Source organism: Eublepharis macularius, chromosome 4 (assembly GCF_028583425.1).
Source record: "Eublepharis macularius isolate TG4126 chromosome 4, MPM_Emac_v1.0, whole genome shotgun sequence".
Lineage (NCBI taxonomy): Eukaryota > Metazoa > Chordata > Lepidosauria > Squamata > Eublepharidae > Eublepharis > Eublepharis macularius.
The window spans coordinates 30,080,797-30,093,495 of record NC_072793.1 but is presented as its reverse complement, the minus strand read 5'-3'; the positions used below and the strand labels follow the sequence as shown (position 1 = coordinate 30,093,495).

The window sequence follows — 12,699 nt, the reverse complement described above, 5'->3', positions numbered from 1 at the left end:
TCTGAGCAGTCATGCCGCGGTGGAGTCCTACGAATCCACTTCTCCCCGATTCCACATTAGGCTTTTGTTTCGCACATTTCATCGGCTCAAAGTCCATCATGCGGAATTTTTGACAGGATAAAAATCGATTCCTCATAGCTTTTTCCGGGGGAAGTGTCGAATGATGCACATCTTCATTTTTTTTTTATTCCCCCCCCCCCCAAAAAACGTTGCTACACATAAACGTTGCATCAAACCAACACATTAGAAAAAAAATTCTCACAAAAAAAGTTGCTACACATAAACGTTGCATCAAACCAACACATTAGAAAAGAATTTCTCACAAAAAAAACGTTGCTACACATAAACGTTGCATCAAACCAACACATTAGAAAAAAAATTCTCACAAAAAAATGTTGCTACACATAAATGTTGCATCAAATAAACATATTGGACAGGCCAGAGCACTTCCCACCGATATTGTGGAAGAGTATTGGCTATTGACATTTGGAGGGAAAATTGTTACCAATGACCCCGTGTCTATCTTTCCCGCTTTCTTCGTGAGCAGTGTGGTTTAGTGATAGGTGTTGTGTTGAGGACGGTCTCTTTCTCCCTCCATGAAATGCCTAGACCACTAGTTGAATACTGAAGTCCCTCCATCACACTTTCACTCTACCTCAGAAGCTGTCAGCTGTCAGCGAGCAACAAGTAACAAATTTGGCATGTTGTAAAATGGACCCATTATTGGTCAGCTGTTGTCATGTGACACAGGATATGTTTCTGCATAGATTTGTAGAAACGTTGCAACGTTTTTTTACATTTTTTTTTTAAAAAAAAAAGGGGGAAGGGAAAGGGTAGTGGGTGTAGCTTAGAAAACATGATTGGCCAATCAAATTAAGTTGATTCGAAGGGCGAGAGAAAAGAGCAAGGGTGGGGAGAACATCAGATAAAGAATTCTGCATGATTAAAATCCCTAATCTGCTGCGCATGGACAAATAAGTCGGGGGAAAGCAGGATGGGAAAAAACCTGACAAAACGTGCAGTGATTTCGAATCTGCTGCTAGGATTGCCTTCCCACGTGTGGAAACACAAGAAAAAATCGAGGTCATTTAGAAGCTGAAGCAGGGAAAACCATTCGTGCGGAATCACCCTTAATCTCATAGTGGATACATCCAACATGGGACTACAGAGAAAGTGTTGCACGTGCAGTAGGTATGACTTACAGTACAGTCTAAGCAGTACAGTACAGAACTACAGTCCTTTTGTGGGCATGAATTTAGAAGGTTGTAACCGTGCTTAGGATGACACCACTAGGGTTCTCTTTATTTAGGCAAAGTATGTGGAAGTTTTATAGTAAATGAGTAATTAGCTTATGCAAATCAACGACTCCTCTCTTCTTTTGATACCTTTTTTAATGGTGGCTTTCAGTTAAGTTGTCATTTCATAGTAGAGCCAGTTTGGTGTAGTGGTTAAGAGCAGCAGGACTCTAATATGGAGAGCCAGGTTTGATTCCCCACTCCTCCACTTGAAGCCGGCTGGGTGACCTTGGGTCAGTCACAGCTCCATCAGAGCTCTCTCAGCCCCACCCACCTCACAGGGTGTTTTGTTGTGGGGATAATAACGACATACTTTGTAAACTGCTCTGAGTGGGTGTTAAGTCGTCCTGAAGGGCGGTATATAAATTGAATATTGTTGTTGTTGTTATTATATGCCATGTCTCCATTTACCCTGTAGTAAACTTTGGAACCGTATCTATCTGGATGGATTCCTCACCATTCTTTTAAAGCCTGGTTCTCCATGCTTCTTTGAGAAGCTGAATGCCTCTTGGCCTGCGGGTTTCCGCAAGGTTCAATCTTATCCCTTATGATGTTTAATATCTCTGTGAAGCCACTGGGAGAGATCATCATTAGGAGGTTTGGGCTGCAATGTCACCGATATGCAGATGAGCCCCAGCTCTACCTTTCTTTTCCACCTGATTCCAAGGATGCTGTTGATGTTTTGAACGGGTAGTTGGCGTCAGTAATGGGCAGGATGAGGGCAAACAAGCTGAACCCTCACAAGAATCCCAACCCAATGCTGGGTTAGTAGAAAGGCAGACCAGGAACTTGAGATCTCTCCTGTCTTGGATGGAGGCATACTTCCCTTGAAAAGCCAGCTTTGCAGCATGGAAAACCAGGTGGCTGCAGTGGTCTGAAGTGCTTTTGCCCAGCTTGGGTTGGTGTGTCAGCTGCGCCCATTCCTGGTTCAATCCTATCTAGCCACAGTGATTCATGTGTTGGTTACATCTAGACTGGGCTATTGCAATGTGCTCTACTTGGGGCTCCCCTTGAAGAGTGTTCAGAAGCTGCAGCTAGGGCAGAATACTGTGGCTAGACTGCTGGTTGGGACAAGCTGTTGGGAGCATGTGACTCCAAGCAATTACACTGGCCACCAGTCTGCTGCCGAGCACAATTCAAAGTGTTGGTTTTGGCCTTTAAAGCCCTATAAGGCTTGAGACCAGTGTATCTTCTCCATATGTTCCTGCCCAGGAATTAAGATCACTGGGAGAGGCCACCTGACTATCCCATCAGCTAAAGAAGCTCTCCTGGTGGTGGGTATATGAAAGAGGGTCCCACAACTGTGGAACAGCATCCCCAGGCAGGGGCATCTAGCTCTTCACTGCCAATATTCAGGAGGCAGCTGAAGATGTTTTTATTTAGCATTGATCTAAAGTGACTTTGTTTTTATGTTTCTTGGCAGCCCTAAAGTGTGTGTTTAGACTTTGTTTTATTTATTTTATGATTGTTATTTTATTTATATTGTAAGCTGCCTTGAGTTCCTTCAAAGTAGAACTGTGGCTAATAAATATTTAAAAAGATGCATCTACTTGTCTTTTGTTTGTAATGTAGAGTGCATTCTGCAACCTCCTTTCTCAATTCATATGTGGGAACGAAACTAAGGCGATCATACTTTGATAACATCACGAGAAGACAAGATTCTCTGGAAAAGTCAATAATACTAGGAAAAGTGGAAGGCAGTAGGAAAAGAGGAAGACCTAAAACGATAAAAGAAGCCACGTCCTCCAGTTTGTAGGATCTGAGCAAGTCTGTTAATGATAGGACATTTTGGAGGTCTTTCCTTCATAGGGTTGCCATAGGTTGGAGGTGACTTGATGGCACATAACACACACACACACACACACACAGAAGTGGGAACAATATCCTTGAGGGCAAACCAGGGACTTTTCTGGAGTATTCTAACATGGTTTGCCTTGATACCAGGTTAGAAAAGGATTCCAGCTTTCCCAAGGACAGAAATAGTTGGAGGCAGCAGAGGTCATGAGTAATTAGTAGAAAAACTATAGCTTTTAATTGGTTCTTCTTTCCCCAGTGGAAACGGAACAAAACTACTCTTTTGGAAAACAGCCAGAAAATTATGTCTGCACTGTTAGCCAGAACTGATGTGGGTGTGCGAGGGGAGGAAGTTCCCCCATCCTCACAAGAGGTGACGGCCAGATGTTTCCAACAGCTGTCGGAGTCCTATGATGAAGAATATGGTGGATTCTCAGAGTCTCCCAAATTTCCTACTCCAGGTTAGTTCACAATCTTCTAGTCCAGCAATCCCAGAAGGAGAGAGTAGAATGTCAAAAGCAGCTGATCCGGAATCTTTGTTTTTCAGTCAACTTGAATTTCCTCTTTTCATATTGGGCTCTTCGCCGGTCAACGTCTGAAGGGGCACGGGCACTGCAGATGGCACTGCACACACTCAAGATGATGGCATATGGTGGGATTCATGATCATATTGCCCAGGTAAGGAGGTTGGAGAGTGCTTGCTCACTTCTTCACAAGCTTCACTAAAGGATCCACAGGTACTTCAGGACCTAGTAGCCTTTGCTCCAATTCCTACGCATTCCATTTGTAGCTTTCGATTCTACCTCTTTATCATCCACCTTGAGGAAGGTCAAGAAATAGATATAAAAGTAAAGCCAACAAGCCCAGCATCATGGAAGAATACAAACTATAGTTTAGAAGAAGAGCCAGAGTTATATGTCTGAAGATAAGATCCCTGGGTTGGTTTATTGGATAAGCTGGTTCAATAAAAGATAACTCCATCTATCATGTGGATCAGGGTGGTTAGAGACACCCTGTTCCAGTGATCTTCTGGTCCTCAGGCAACTGCCCCCCCCCCCGCACTGGCCAATCCTGAGAATGGCTTGATTGCCAGCCACAGATATTCCCATGTCAATATAGTCTATGCTTACTAGGGCCAGATTCTCTAACAAGACTGCATTTGGGCTGCTCAACAAGATAGGCAAAGGAAGGAATGGTTGACTGACAGTGCAATCCTAAACAGAGTTAACAACTTTCTAAGTCCATTGGCTTCGAAGGTTGTAACTGTGTTTGGGATTGCAGTGCTACCTTACCACAGGGAACAGCGACAAGAAAGCTTACAGTATATCATCTCCGGTCTCTGCAGGAAGCAGAATGTGGTATGTCGGCTCCCACATTTGCCATGCACCTGTAATTCTGTTCCCATCTTTGCTGGTGGGTATTATGGCAGTTCTGTTGTGCCCAAGCATCACATCATCACAGGCTTTGGCGTGTCTCATTCACATTAGTGGTTTCACTTCACCCTTAGACGTAACCATGCACAAGGAGCCTCTGGTGGACCCTGGCCAGTTTGGAATCACTCTGTTAGGTAGACCTGGCTGCAAATTCTGCGGGCCTACTACACATTAGATTTTTCTCCATGCCATGTTACTAACTTGAAAAAGCCCTGGGAGGGTGTTAACTTCATCCACTGGAGGCTGCGCATGTACTGATGAACTATGCTTTACATGTCCACAGTGGAGTAAGTAACATTCCCCAGGGTCGTTTCAGATAAAATGGCATGGTGGGGGGAGGTCTAAGCCTCTCTCACTGTGTGCCACATTCCTGATCTGAATCACGGCACTTCAGGACGTGCATCTCTACCTGATTCAGGGACATCCCTGGAGAAAATGTAACACGTAAGTTGGTCAGAGGTATGTGTGTATATATATTTAGAAGCAGAGAATGTTCAGCTGAAAACAAGATCTAACCGCAGTCTCAGCTAGGGAGAAATGATAACAAAGCTATTCGCACCCACTTTCCTGCAGGGGTTCCATCGTTACTCCACAGACCAGCGTTGGCACGTCCCTCACTTTGAGAAGATGCTGTATGATCAGGGGCAGCTGGCAGCAGCCTACGCCAAGGCATTTCAGGTATTCCTTCACAAACGCCCTAAGCAATATCTGGGGGCTTGTAGAAGAGGGCCAGAAAGAACTGGCAGTGTGTATCCAACCAACGCAGAGCAGGACTTCCTTGGGAGGTCAAAGGACCCCTGGGAATGACATAGGAGGCACAATGGGAATCTGCAGCAAGAAGGGGGGACTCGATGGAAATCACCACCTTTTCATTCACAATCAGACATGATGGCAGAGGAAATGCATGGCTGGATACATGCTGGTGATATAAAGAGGGCTCATCTCAACAAAGAGTGGAACAAAAGCAGGACATTATGCGGACACACCTTGGAGAGAAAGGAGAAATTGGGTGCATTTTCTCAGTTCTATATTATTCTCGAAGTAGCCGCCTTGGCATGTTTTTATCCCAATAAGGTCAGACGTTCCAGGGAACAGAAATACTACAATTCTCTGATCAATATCACGACTACTCTCTCCTTCTAAGCTTTCTGCATTCATGTTATTTATTCCGTGGTGCCACGTATGGGAACTTAACACTGCACTCGCAAACCATCACCACAACAGCTTTCAGGCCCAAAGAGCAAAACAAGACTGTATCATTTGGAGGGAGTATTATATCTTTCATGATCTGAATCATACATTGAGATTCAGTGTGCCCAGGACTCGAGATAGGATTCACAATTAGCAGACAACTGAGAGAAGTATTTGAACGCCCTTCAACTTCCCCTCCCCCTCCATAGCTCAGGAAATGTGAGTTAACAGGTTTTGAGGAGATTAGGTGAAAAGACACAGATGTAGACAGAAATGGAGCTTCTTGAACCCAGTTCCATGATTAATCCAGTGTAAAAGAAAGGAAATTGAAAGGTTTCTTGGCTTCCTTGTTCCTGTCAAGCTGCCTATGACAGTACATGGAGATGGCAACAAGGTACATGCAGGGTTTTCTTCTTTCATCTAGAAATTATTCTTGGTAATAGTATGGCACCTTGGGAGTATAATGAAAACTGAGACAAACACATAGAGCTGTCATTTTGTGCGTTGTTGAATGTGCAGGGTTGTTCAGGGGGGAGAGAAACAAGAAATGGTTCAGTGGAGCAAGGAGTATTACGACTCCTCTGTGGTGCACGCATTCTGAGACGGAATGCGTTTTCTTGAGACGTCAGCCACGATTGCTTGCCCTGGGAAATGTTGGGCGTGGGCAGCTTGTGCCATCTGCTTCCTGCTGTACCACTCCCCACACAAACCGTCCCAGCAAAATGTCCCCAAATGTCCCCTAGGAGTATCCAACTGCCCTCCCGCTTTTGCTCGGCAAGTGGAACTTAAGAACACTTGACAGAGGTGGGGAGACTTTTTTCAGAGGGAAGCCTGAGGCGGAGGTAAGTAATGCCCCTCAACTTTCTCGTCACATCAATGGCATATGCAGAAGCCTTTTAAAAAAAGGACTCCTCTGGATTCTCAGCAAGAGGTGCTGCTGGCCATAGCAGGAGGTGAGAGCTTTGAAAGTAAGCCGCTCTCCTTTCCCGCACTGATTTTAATTGCCCGTTACCTGGCTGCCCCGATGCAGCTCGGCTCTGAGTACGAGATACAGAAGCCAAGAAAGCTTCTGCTATGCCTGTGCTAGTCTCCTCCCTAGCCTATGATGATCTTGGCTGCCTCCCTTTCACATCCTGCTCTTGGCACCGTGATGGTCACAGCTCATTAACCTTATGAAATAGCCTTAAGATAAGTCTACATGTAGGTGAGAATCCTGGTCGTTTATCCCTGCTCTGCGATCAAGAAGAACAAATTGTGCAGACCAGAAAAATCAGAATAAGTTTGCACCGTGTTCCTGGTTTAGTCCAAAATGTTGGTTGCGGCCAAAAAAAAGGAGGGGGGCATGCTGGGATAGGTGGGGGGAAGGATCACTGAGGGCAGTTGGGGGCAGGAGCTGTATAGGATGCGTGTTAGCGGAGCAGTCATGGAGAAATGGGAAAGCAAGCGGATTGCAGCAACCACAACGGTATTTATTTGTGTTGCTGTTTATTTCTGAGTTAGGAAATGACTTCACCCGATGTATCATTGCAGAACCAAGAACAAGACTAGAGCCCTTCCACCCCAGTGCGCTCGTTTATTCATTAGGCTTAGCAGCATATCATAGCAAAATGAGCCAGGCTGTGATCCTGCCCAGCAATCGCCATTTCTGCTACTCAAAGTTTTCTTTAAAAAAAAAAAACACACGTTATTTATTTTTCAAACACAACAGCAAAAAAAACCCCCACCCCCACTATCTAAACCACGTACATAACATACAGTATTACATATAAGAATAAGGAGTGAGCATATAATGCAACAAAAGAAGTGGAGCGCAAGTGAATGGCAAGTGAACAGGGAGGAATTCACGTGAGTCTGTTCACTTGCCAGGCAAGTGTCATTCGTCACTTGTAGCTTGGCTCTCACCTCAGACGCCTTCTTCAGAGCTCTGACTCCCAAAAGCTTACACTCTGAAAACCTTGATCTCTAAGGTGCCACTGGACTCAAATCCTGTTGTAATACTGCAGACCAACACGACCACCCACCTAAAACTATTTCTACTTTTTGTTACAGTTGTGCGCTTTGGAGATCCTGATGGACAAATTATGCTCCCTCTGGTCTCACTGTGGATTTAACAACCTTCTCTCCCCCCCCTACACACTTTAAATAGCAAACTTCAAGTATATCTTATTGACCTCCCTCCCTTCTTCCTCATTTGCCATTTCATTTGGAATAAAATCTATTTTGTGTCTTTCTTAAAACAGATTTCTGGTGAGGAATTCTTTGCCGATGTTGCTGCAGACATTCTGCTTTACGTCTCCCGGGATCTGAGTGACAGGGTAAGTCACCTCATCAGGATCTCTGTTTGTCTTTTGAGAGCCAAGCTACAAGTGACGCCTGACACAGGTTGGACACTTGTCAGCTTACCTCAAGTTCTGATGGGAAATGTAGGCATCCTGGTCTTTCAGCTTGGCTCTCCATTTAATTGAAGTTTACAGACCCCCACACACACCGAGCGGAGGGGAAGGGGGGTGCTCAGCGAGAGCCTGACACCTGCACTCCCCTCCTGACCACATGTTCTCCCTCCCATAAACTGCCGCTCTGTAAACTTCAATTAAATGGAGAGCCAAGATGCAAGACCGGGATGCCTACATTTCCCATCAAAACTTGAGGGAAGCTGACAAGTGTCTAACCTGTGTCGGGCATCACTTGTAGCTTGGCTCTGAGTCTCCACCCTCCATGGTGAACGGATGCAACTACAGTCAGTTCAGTCCTTGATTGTACCTGAAGATTTCAGTCTTATAGTTGCACTCTATGCTTTCAATTGGACATAGGGCACCCTCTGTTACTCCCCGCAGTACGTCCTGGAGTTAATTCCATAAAACCCTGGAACTATCTCTGCTGGATTTTAAAAGCATCAGAAATGAAAGAACATTTTGTTTTAAAGCTATATAGTAACTTAGGGCCAAATGACACATGATGCACAACACGCACAAAATAAACCCCTGATAGTGGCTACTTCTAGGAAAATATGCATAGAACTTCACGGAGATGGAGTGGGGAGATGGAGAAGCAACGAGTATGGGACCACATAAACACCTCCAGCACCCAGAACTTCTCAGCTGCAAGTTGTATCCTCCCAAAGCCTCTGTGTTTAGAAGCAGCTTCGGAGATTTTCTTATATATACTTGCAGCTAATGTATCTTTCAGCCCTAAGACAGCATTCCCTAGGGCAGGGGTTAGCAATCTTTTCTAATTAGAGAGCCCAACTACATCAACATTCAGAGCAACAGATCAACAAAGAGCCAGTATAAGGCAGTCTAACTGAAGCTATATAAAATAACATCACTAATAACTGACATGTTGATTAATAATCCCAAAAGTTTCCATGGTTGTTTAGAGTTTTTTATTTGGGCTGGCACACCGAAGGTCTCACAATAAGTGATAAATATACCCAGGAGCACCCTGTGCAAGTGTTTTAGTGCAACTGACATAGATCTGTACATGGTTTTCTCTTGGATTACTGGCAGCTGTTCCCCCCCTCCCCCCTGATCATTTTCCTTTCTGTACAGCATCTCAGAGAAGCTCTTTAGATCTATAAAAATCTTTACCCGCCATTCTTCACTAACTGGCTGTTCTATTACCTTCCCACCCCCGACAAAATACCTTAACATAAACATTTGATTTTTTCCCCTTTAATTAGACGTACTTTGTTTTATATTGAGCCACATTTGTTTGATATAGAGCCACAGATTGCAGACCTCTGCCTTAACAGGGATTCTGGGTGAGGGGGGGCAGCCATGTTAATGTCTTACAGAAAAAAAAAATCACACAGTCCTTTTGTACCGGAAAGGCTGCCGAATACACCATGCCATATTCTTTTGTGGGTCAAAGCCCACTTCATCAGATGCAGTTGGGGAACTGTGACCAAAGACTGCCTGCTTGGAGGGTAGTGGAATCCCCTTGCCCCATTTTCCCAAGGTGTCTTGCCTGCTTCACCATGGCAACAGCTGATTCCGTAAGGCTGGCCATTTTTAAACGACGGAAGCATTCTCAAGCGTTTCTTATCCTTTGATGCTAGTTTTTGTAGCACTGTACAGCTTGCGGCCCACCAGGCTGAAGGCAGTCCACCAGTCATGAGTGGCTGTGGCTCACTCTGAACTCGATCCGACATCTTGTTTTTTGCTGCCTGGCTCGGCCTGGTTAGGCAGCCAGAGCGTCTGGTCAGTTGCAAATGGTGTAGAACTGTTTCTACCATGAAACAACTTCAAATAGCTTTGAAATATTTCAGAGGACAAGTAACCATGAATGTTTTAGAGTTCTTTGGAGATTTTTTTTTGGCGGGAGTGGAAGAGAAAATGGGAGGTAACCAATAACTACACTGGGACTAGGAGAGGGTGAGATTGGTCCAAAGAAGCAGGATAACCAAGAATGCAGTTTGGTGTCATCTGAAGTGATTTATTTAATACGTTATTTAATGCGTTTATTAGTTGCTTTCAACTTAAAAAGAGCTAAAACATGGCAGTTAACCAGTCAGGGAAGCCCTGCTGTCTCCTGGCTCTTCAAGAAGATAGCAAAACTCAAGGAGCCCCTGGTTGTCTGGGTGACTGCCTCAGGCCGCCTTTGCAATGCATTGTGGTACACAGAGGCCTGATTGGGTCAACTGATGTTTGTTCTTTGGCAGCTTTGAGGTATAGATAATTCCTTTTTTAAAATTAAAGCTGCAAGTCTAAAAATCAGAAATGTGGCTACAATGTTTAAATGTTGTGTGGCATGGTCACAATCATGTAAATGACTTAGACTTCCCGTTCAGTATGCTTCCTAGCCAAACTCTTGCTCCTTGGTCAGTGTGGCTTCTGTGCTTGGGAAGTGGACAGGGCCTGGGGTACTTGGTGTTGAGTATATTCCAATGCTGCTGCTTTCGTTTTCAGTCAGGAGGGTTCTACAGTGCAGAAGATGCCGATTCCTACCCCTCTCTCCAGTCAAAAGAGAAGCAAGAAGGGGCATTCTGTGTGTGGACAGCTGAGGAGATCCGGTGGGTTCTACCAGACCCAGTTGAAGGAATCCCAGAGAGAAAGACCACAGCAGATGTCTTTATGCATCACTATGGGGTTAAGGAGGATGGTAATGTGAATCCAATGAAGGTAAAACGGGAGGAGAGGTGTAACCTAAATGTGTCACGTGGCCAGTGATGTCACAGGTGCTAACCAATAGGTGCTGATGACATTTTTGCAGCCTTATTCTAGGCACTGCTCCTGAACTTAGTAGCTCCACTGCTAAGAAACAGTATTCCCCAGACTGCTACGCAATCTGCTGCTGAAACAGCTTGCCAAGTGAGTCAGCGTGCAAACTTTGGAACTCACAAACACGTGTGAGCTGTTTTGTGACTTATTCTCCATCCTTCAAGGTCTGAAACAAAACTTGTTTATTTTTGTGTGTGGCCTAGTAGAGGTTTTCAGTAGGAAAACATTTTTTTCCCAGTTCCAGTAATTTTTCCCTTTTTTTCTCTCAGATGCCATGCCTTCATCCTGTACTGTTGTTGTGTATTGCCTAGATAACACTAGCTATGTTTCTGACGAATAATCATACATTAGTTACAGCGATCAATAAGGTCACGTGGCTGTTGGGAATTGGTCCTTCTCAGCCATGCACTGCCTTGGGATGCGAGCTCACTTGAGGCCACTGGAATGTCCCTGCTTTCTTTGGCTCTCATCCTCCACCAGCTCCTATACATGGAAGCAGGATGTGGCTGCTGGCAAGCTGGTAGACAGTCGACACTTCAAACTCCTTGGCTGTGTATAAAATTGACAGTGGGATACTTTGGCCTGACTGCCCTGGTTCTTCCGGATTCCTGCCTCGTCTGCTTGCTTTCCCTGCCAGTTTGTCCTTAGTATACCCCCCTGCCCAATTCTGCTAAGCAACCCACATCCTGGTTTGCCCCGACAGTGACATATCAGTTAGGACGTAAATATGTGGATGGTTGTCTGTGTGACGTTCTCCCCCATGTTCCGGAACACACAGGAATGTCCTCCTGGCAAAAATGATATACTGGTGAGCCTAATGGTACTCTGGCCATAGGGGAGAGATGATGCCAGAGAGGTTGGTTTCCATGGCTTCAACATCCTTCCTGCCTTTGAATGTCAACTCAGTGTGCAAATGAGTTGTCAGACTGAAGAAAATATTTGAGATGTGAGAAGGGAGAACAGGTGTCACATGGTGGCTGTGGCTGGAGGTCCCTGGTTCAAATCTTTCCTCCGTCATGTAGCCTTAGGCAAGCTGTTCTTTCTTTCAGCTGCTGTCTGCAATACTGCTCTACCTTACAGGGCTGTTAGGATTACAAAGTAATGTATGGAAAGCACTTGGGATACTGAAAGCAGGTTATGATTATTTACAAATTTGGAAAAGCTTGATGCCAAAAAGAATCCATGTCAAGTTATACTCTCAGAACATTCAGTTACCAGAGGAAGGATCAAATTTTCCCCAATAATAGTATTCAGTGCTCGGACAACGTAATTCACCCCGATCAGAAACACTCCTTTTGTGGAAGACACCTGGATAATGTGAGTGACATCTGCCTTTGTTGGGCTAAAAGAAAAGGTTCTTAGAAAGAGAGAGGTGTGTTCACAGAGAGAGAGGAGATTTTCCTGCCTAGGCAGCATCAGCCTCTACTTAGCAGAAGGAAGCTTTTGCTGAGGAAAATTATTTGAGACTGGACTTCAGAATTAACTGGGCTGTTAATAATAACGACAACAACAACATTCAATTTATATACCGCCCTTCAGGACAACTTAAAACACCCACTCAGAGCGGTTTACAAAGTATGTTATTATTATTATAACCCTGAGTGAAAGTGTTAGAAAGACTGGTGTAGACTTCACATGTGACTGGGTTTTCAGAGGAAACAATGTCATTATTTAGGGAGCAGAGGCAGGAGAGTTCTCTTGTGATAAGTTCACAGGAGTGTTGTGGAGGATATTTTAGAACAGCTGTTTTCTCATGCAACCACTCCT

At 44.7% G+C, this 12,699-nt stretch overlaps 1 protein-coding gene across 2 annotated transcripts in view; it reads left to right on the top strand.

The window, feature by feature from the left end:
- The window catches only part of SPATA20 (spermatogenesis associated 20), a 50,395-nt gene that overhangs the window by 13,550 nt on the left and 24,146 nt on the right, over nt 1–12,699 (top strand). For both annotated transcript variants that reach the window (XM_054978456.1, XM_054978457.1), the window contains exons 6-10: nt 3,349–3,550; nt 3,637–3,767; nt 5,096–5,200; nt 7,954–8,028; nt 10,621–10,833. In XM_054978456.1, coding sequence (XP_054834431.1) covers nt 3,349–3,550; nt 3,637–3,767; nt 5,096–5,200; nt 7,954–8,028; nt 10,621–10,833 — 726 coding nt within the window. The remainder of the gene's footprint in view (nt 1–3,348; nt 3,551–3,636; nt 3,768–5,095; nt 5,201–7,953; nt 8,029–10,620; nt 10,834–12,699) is intronic.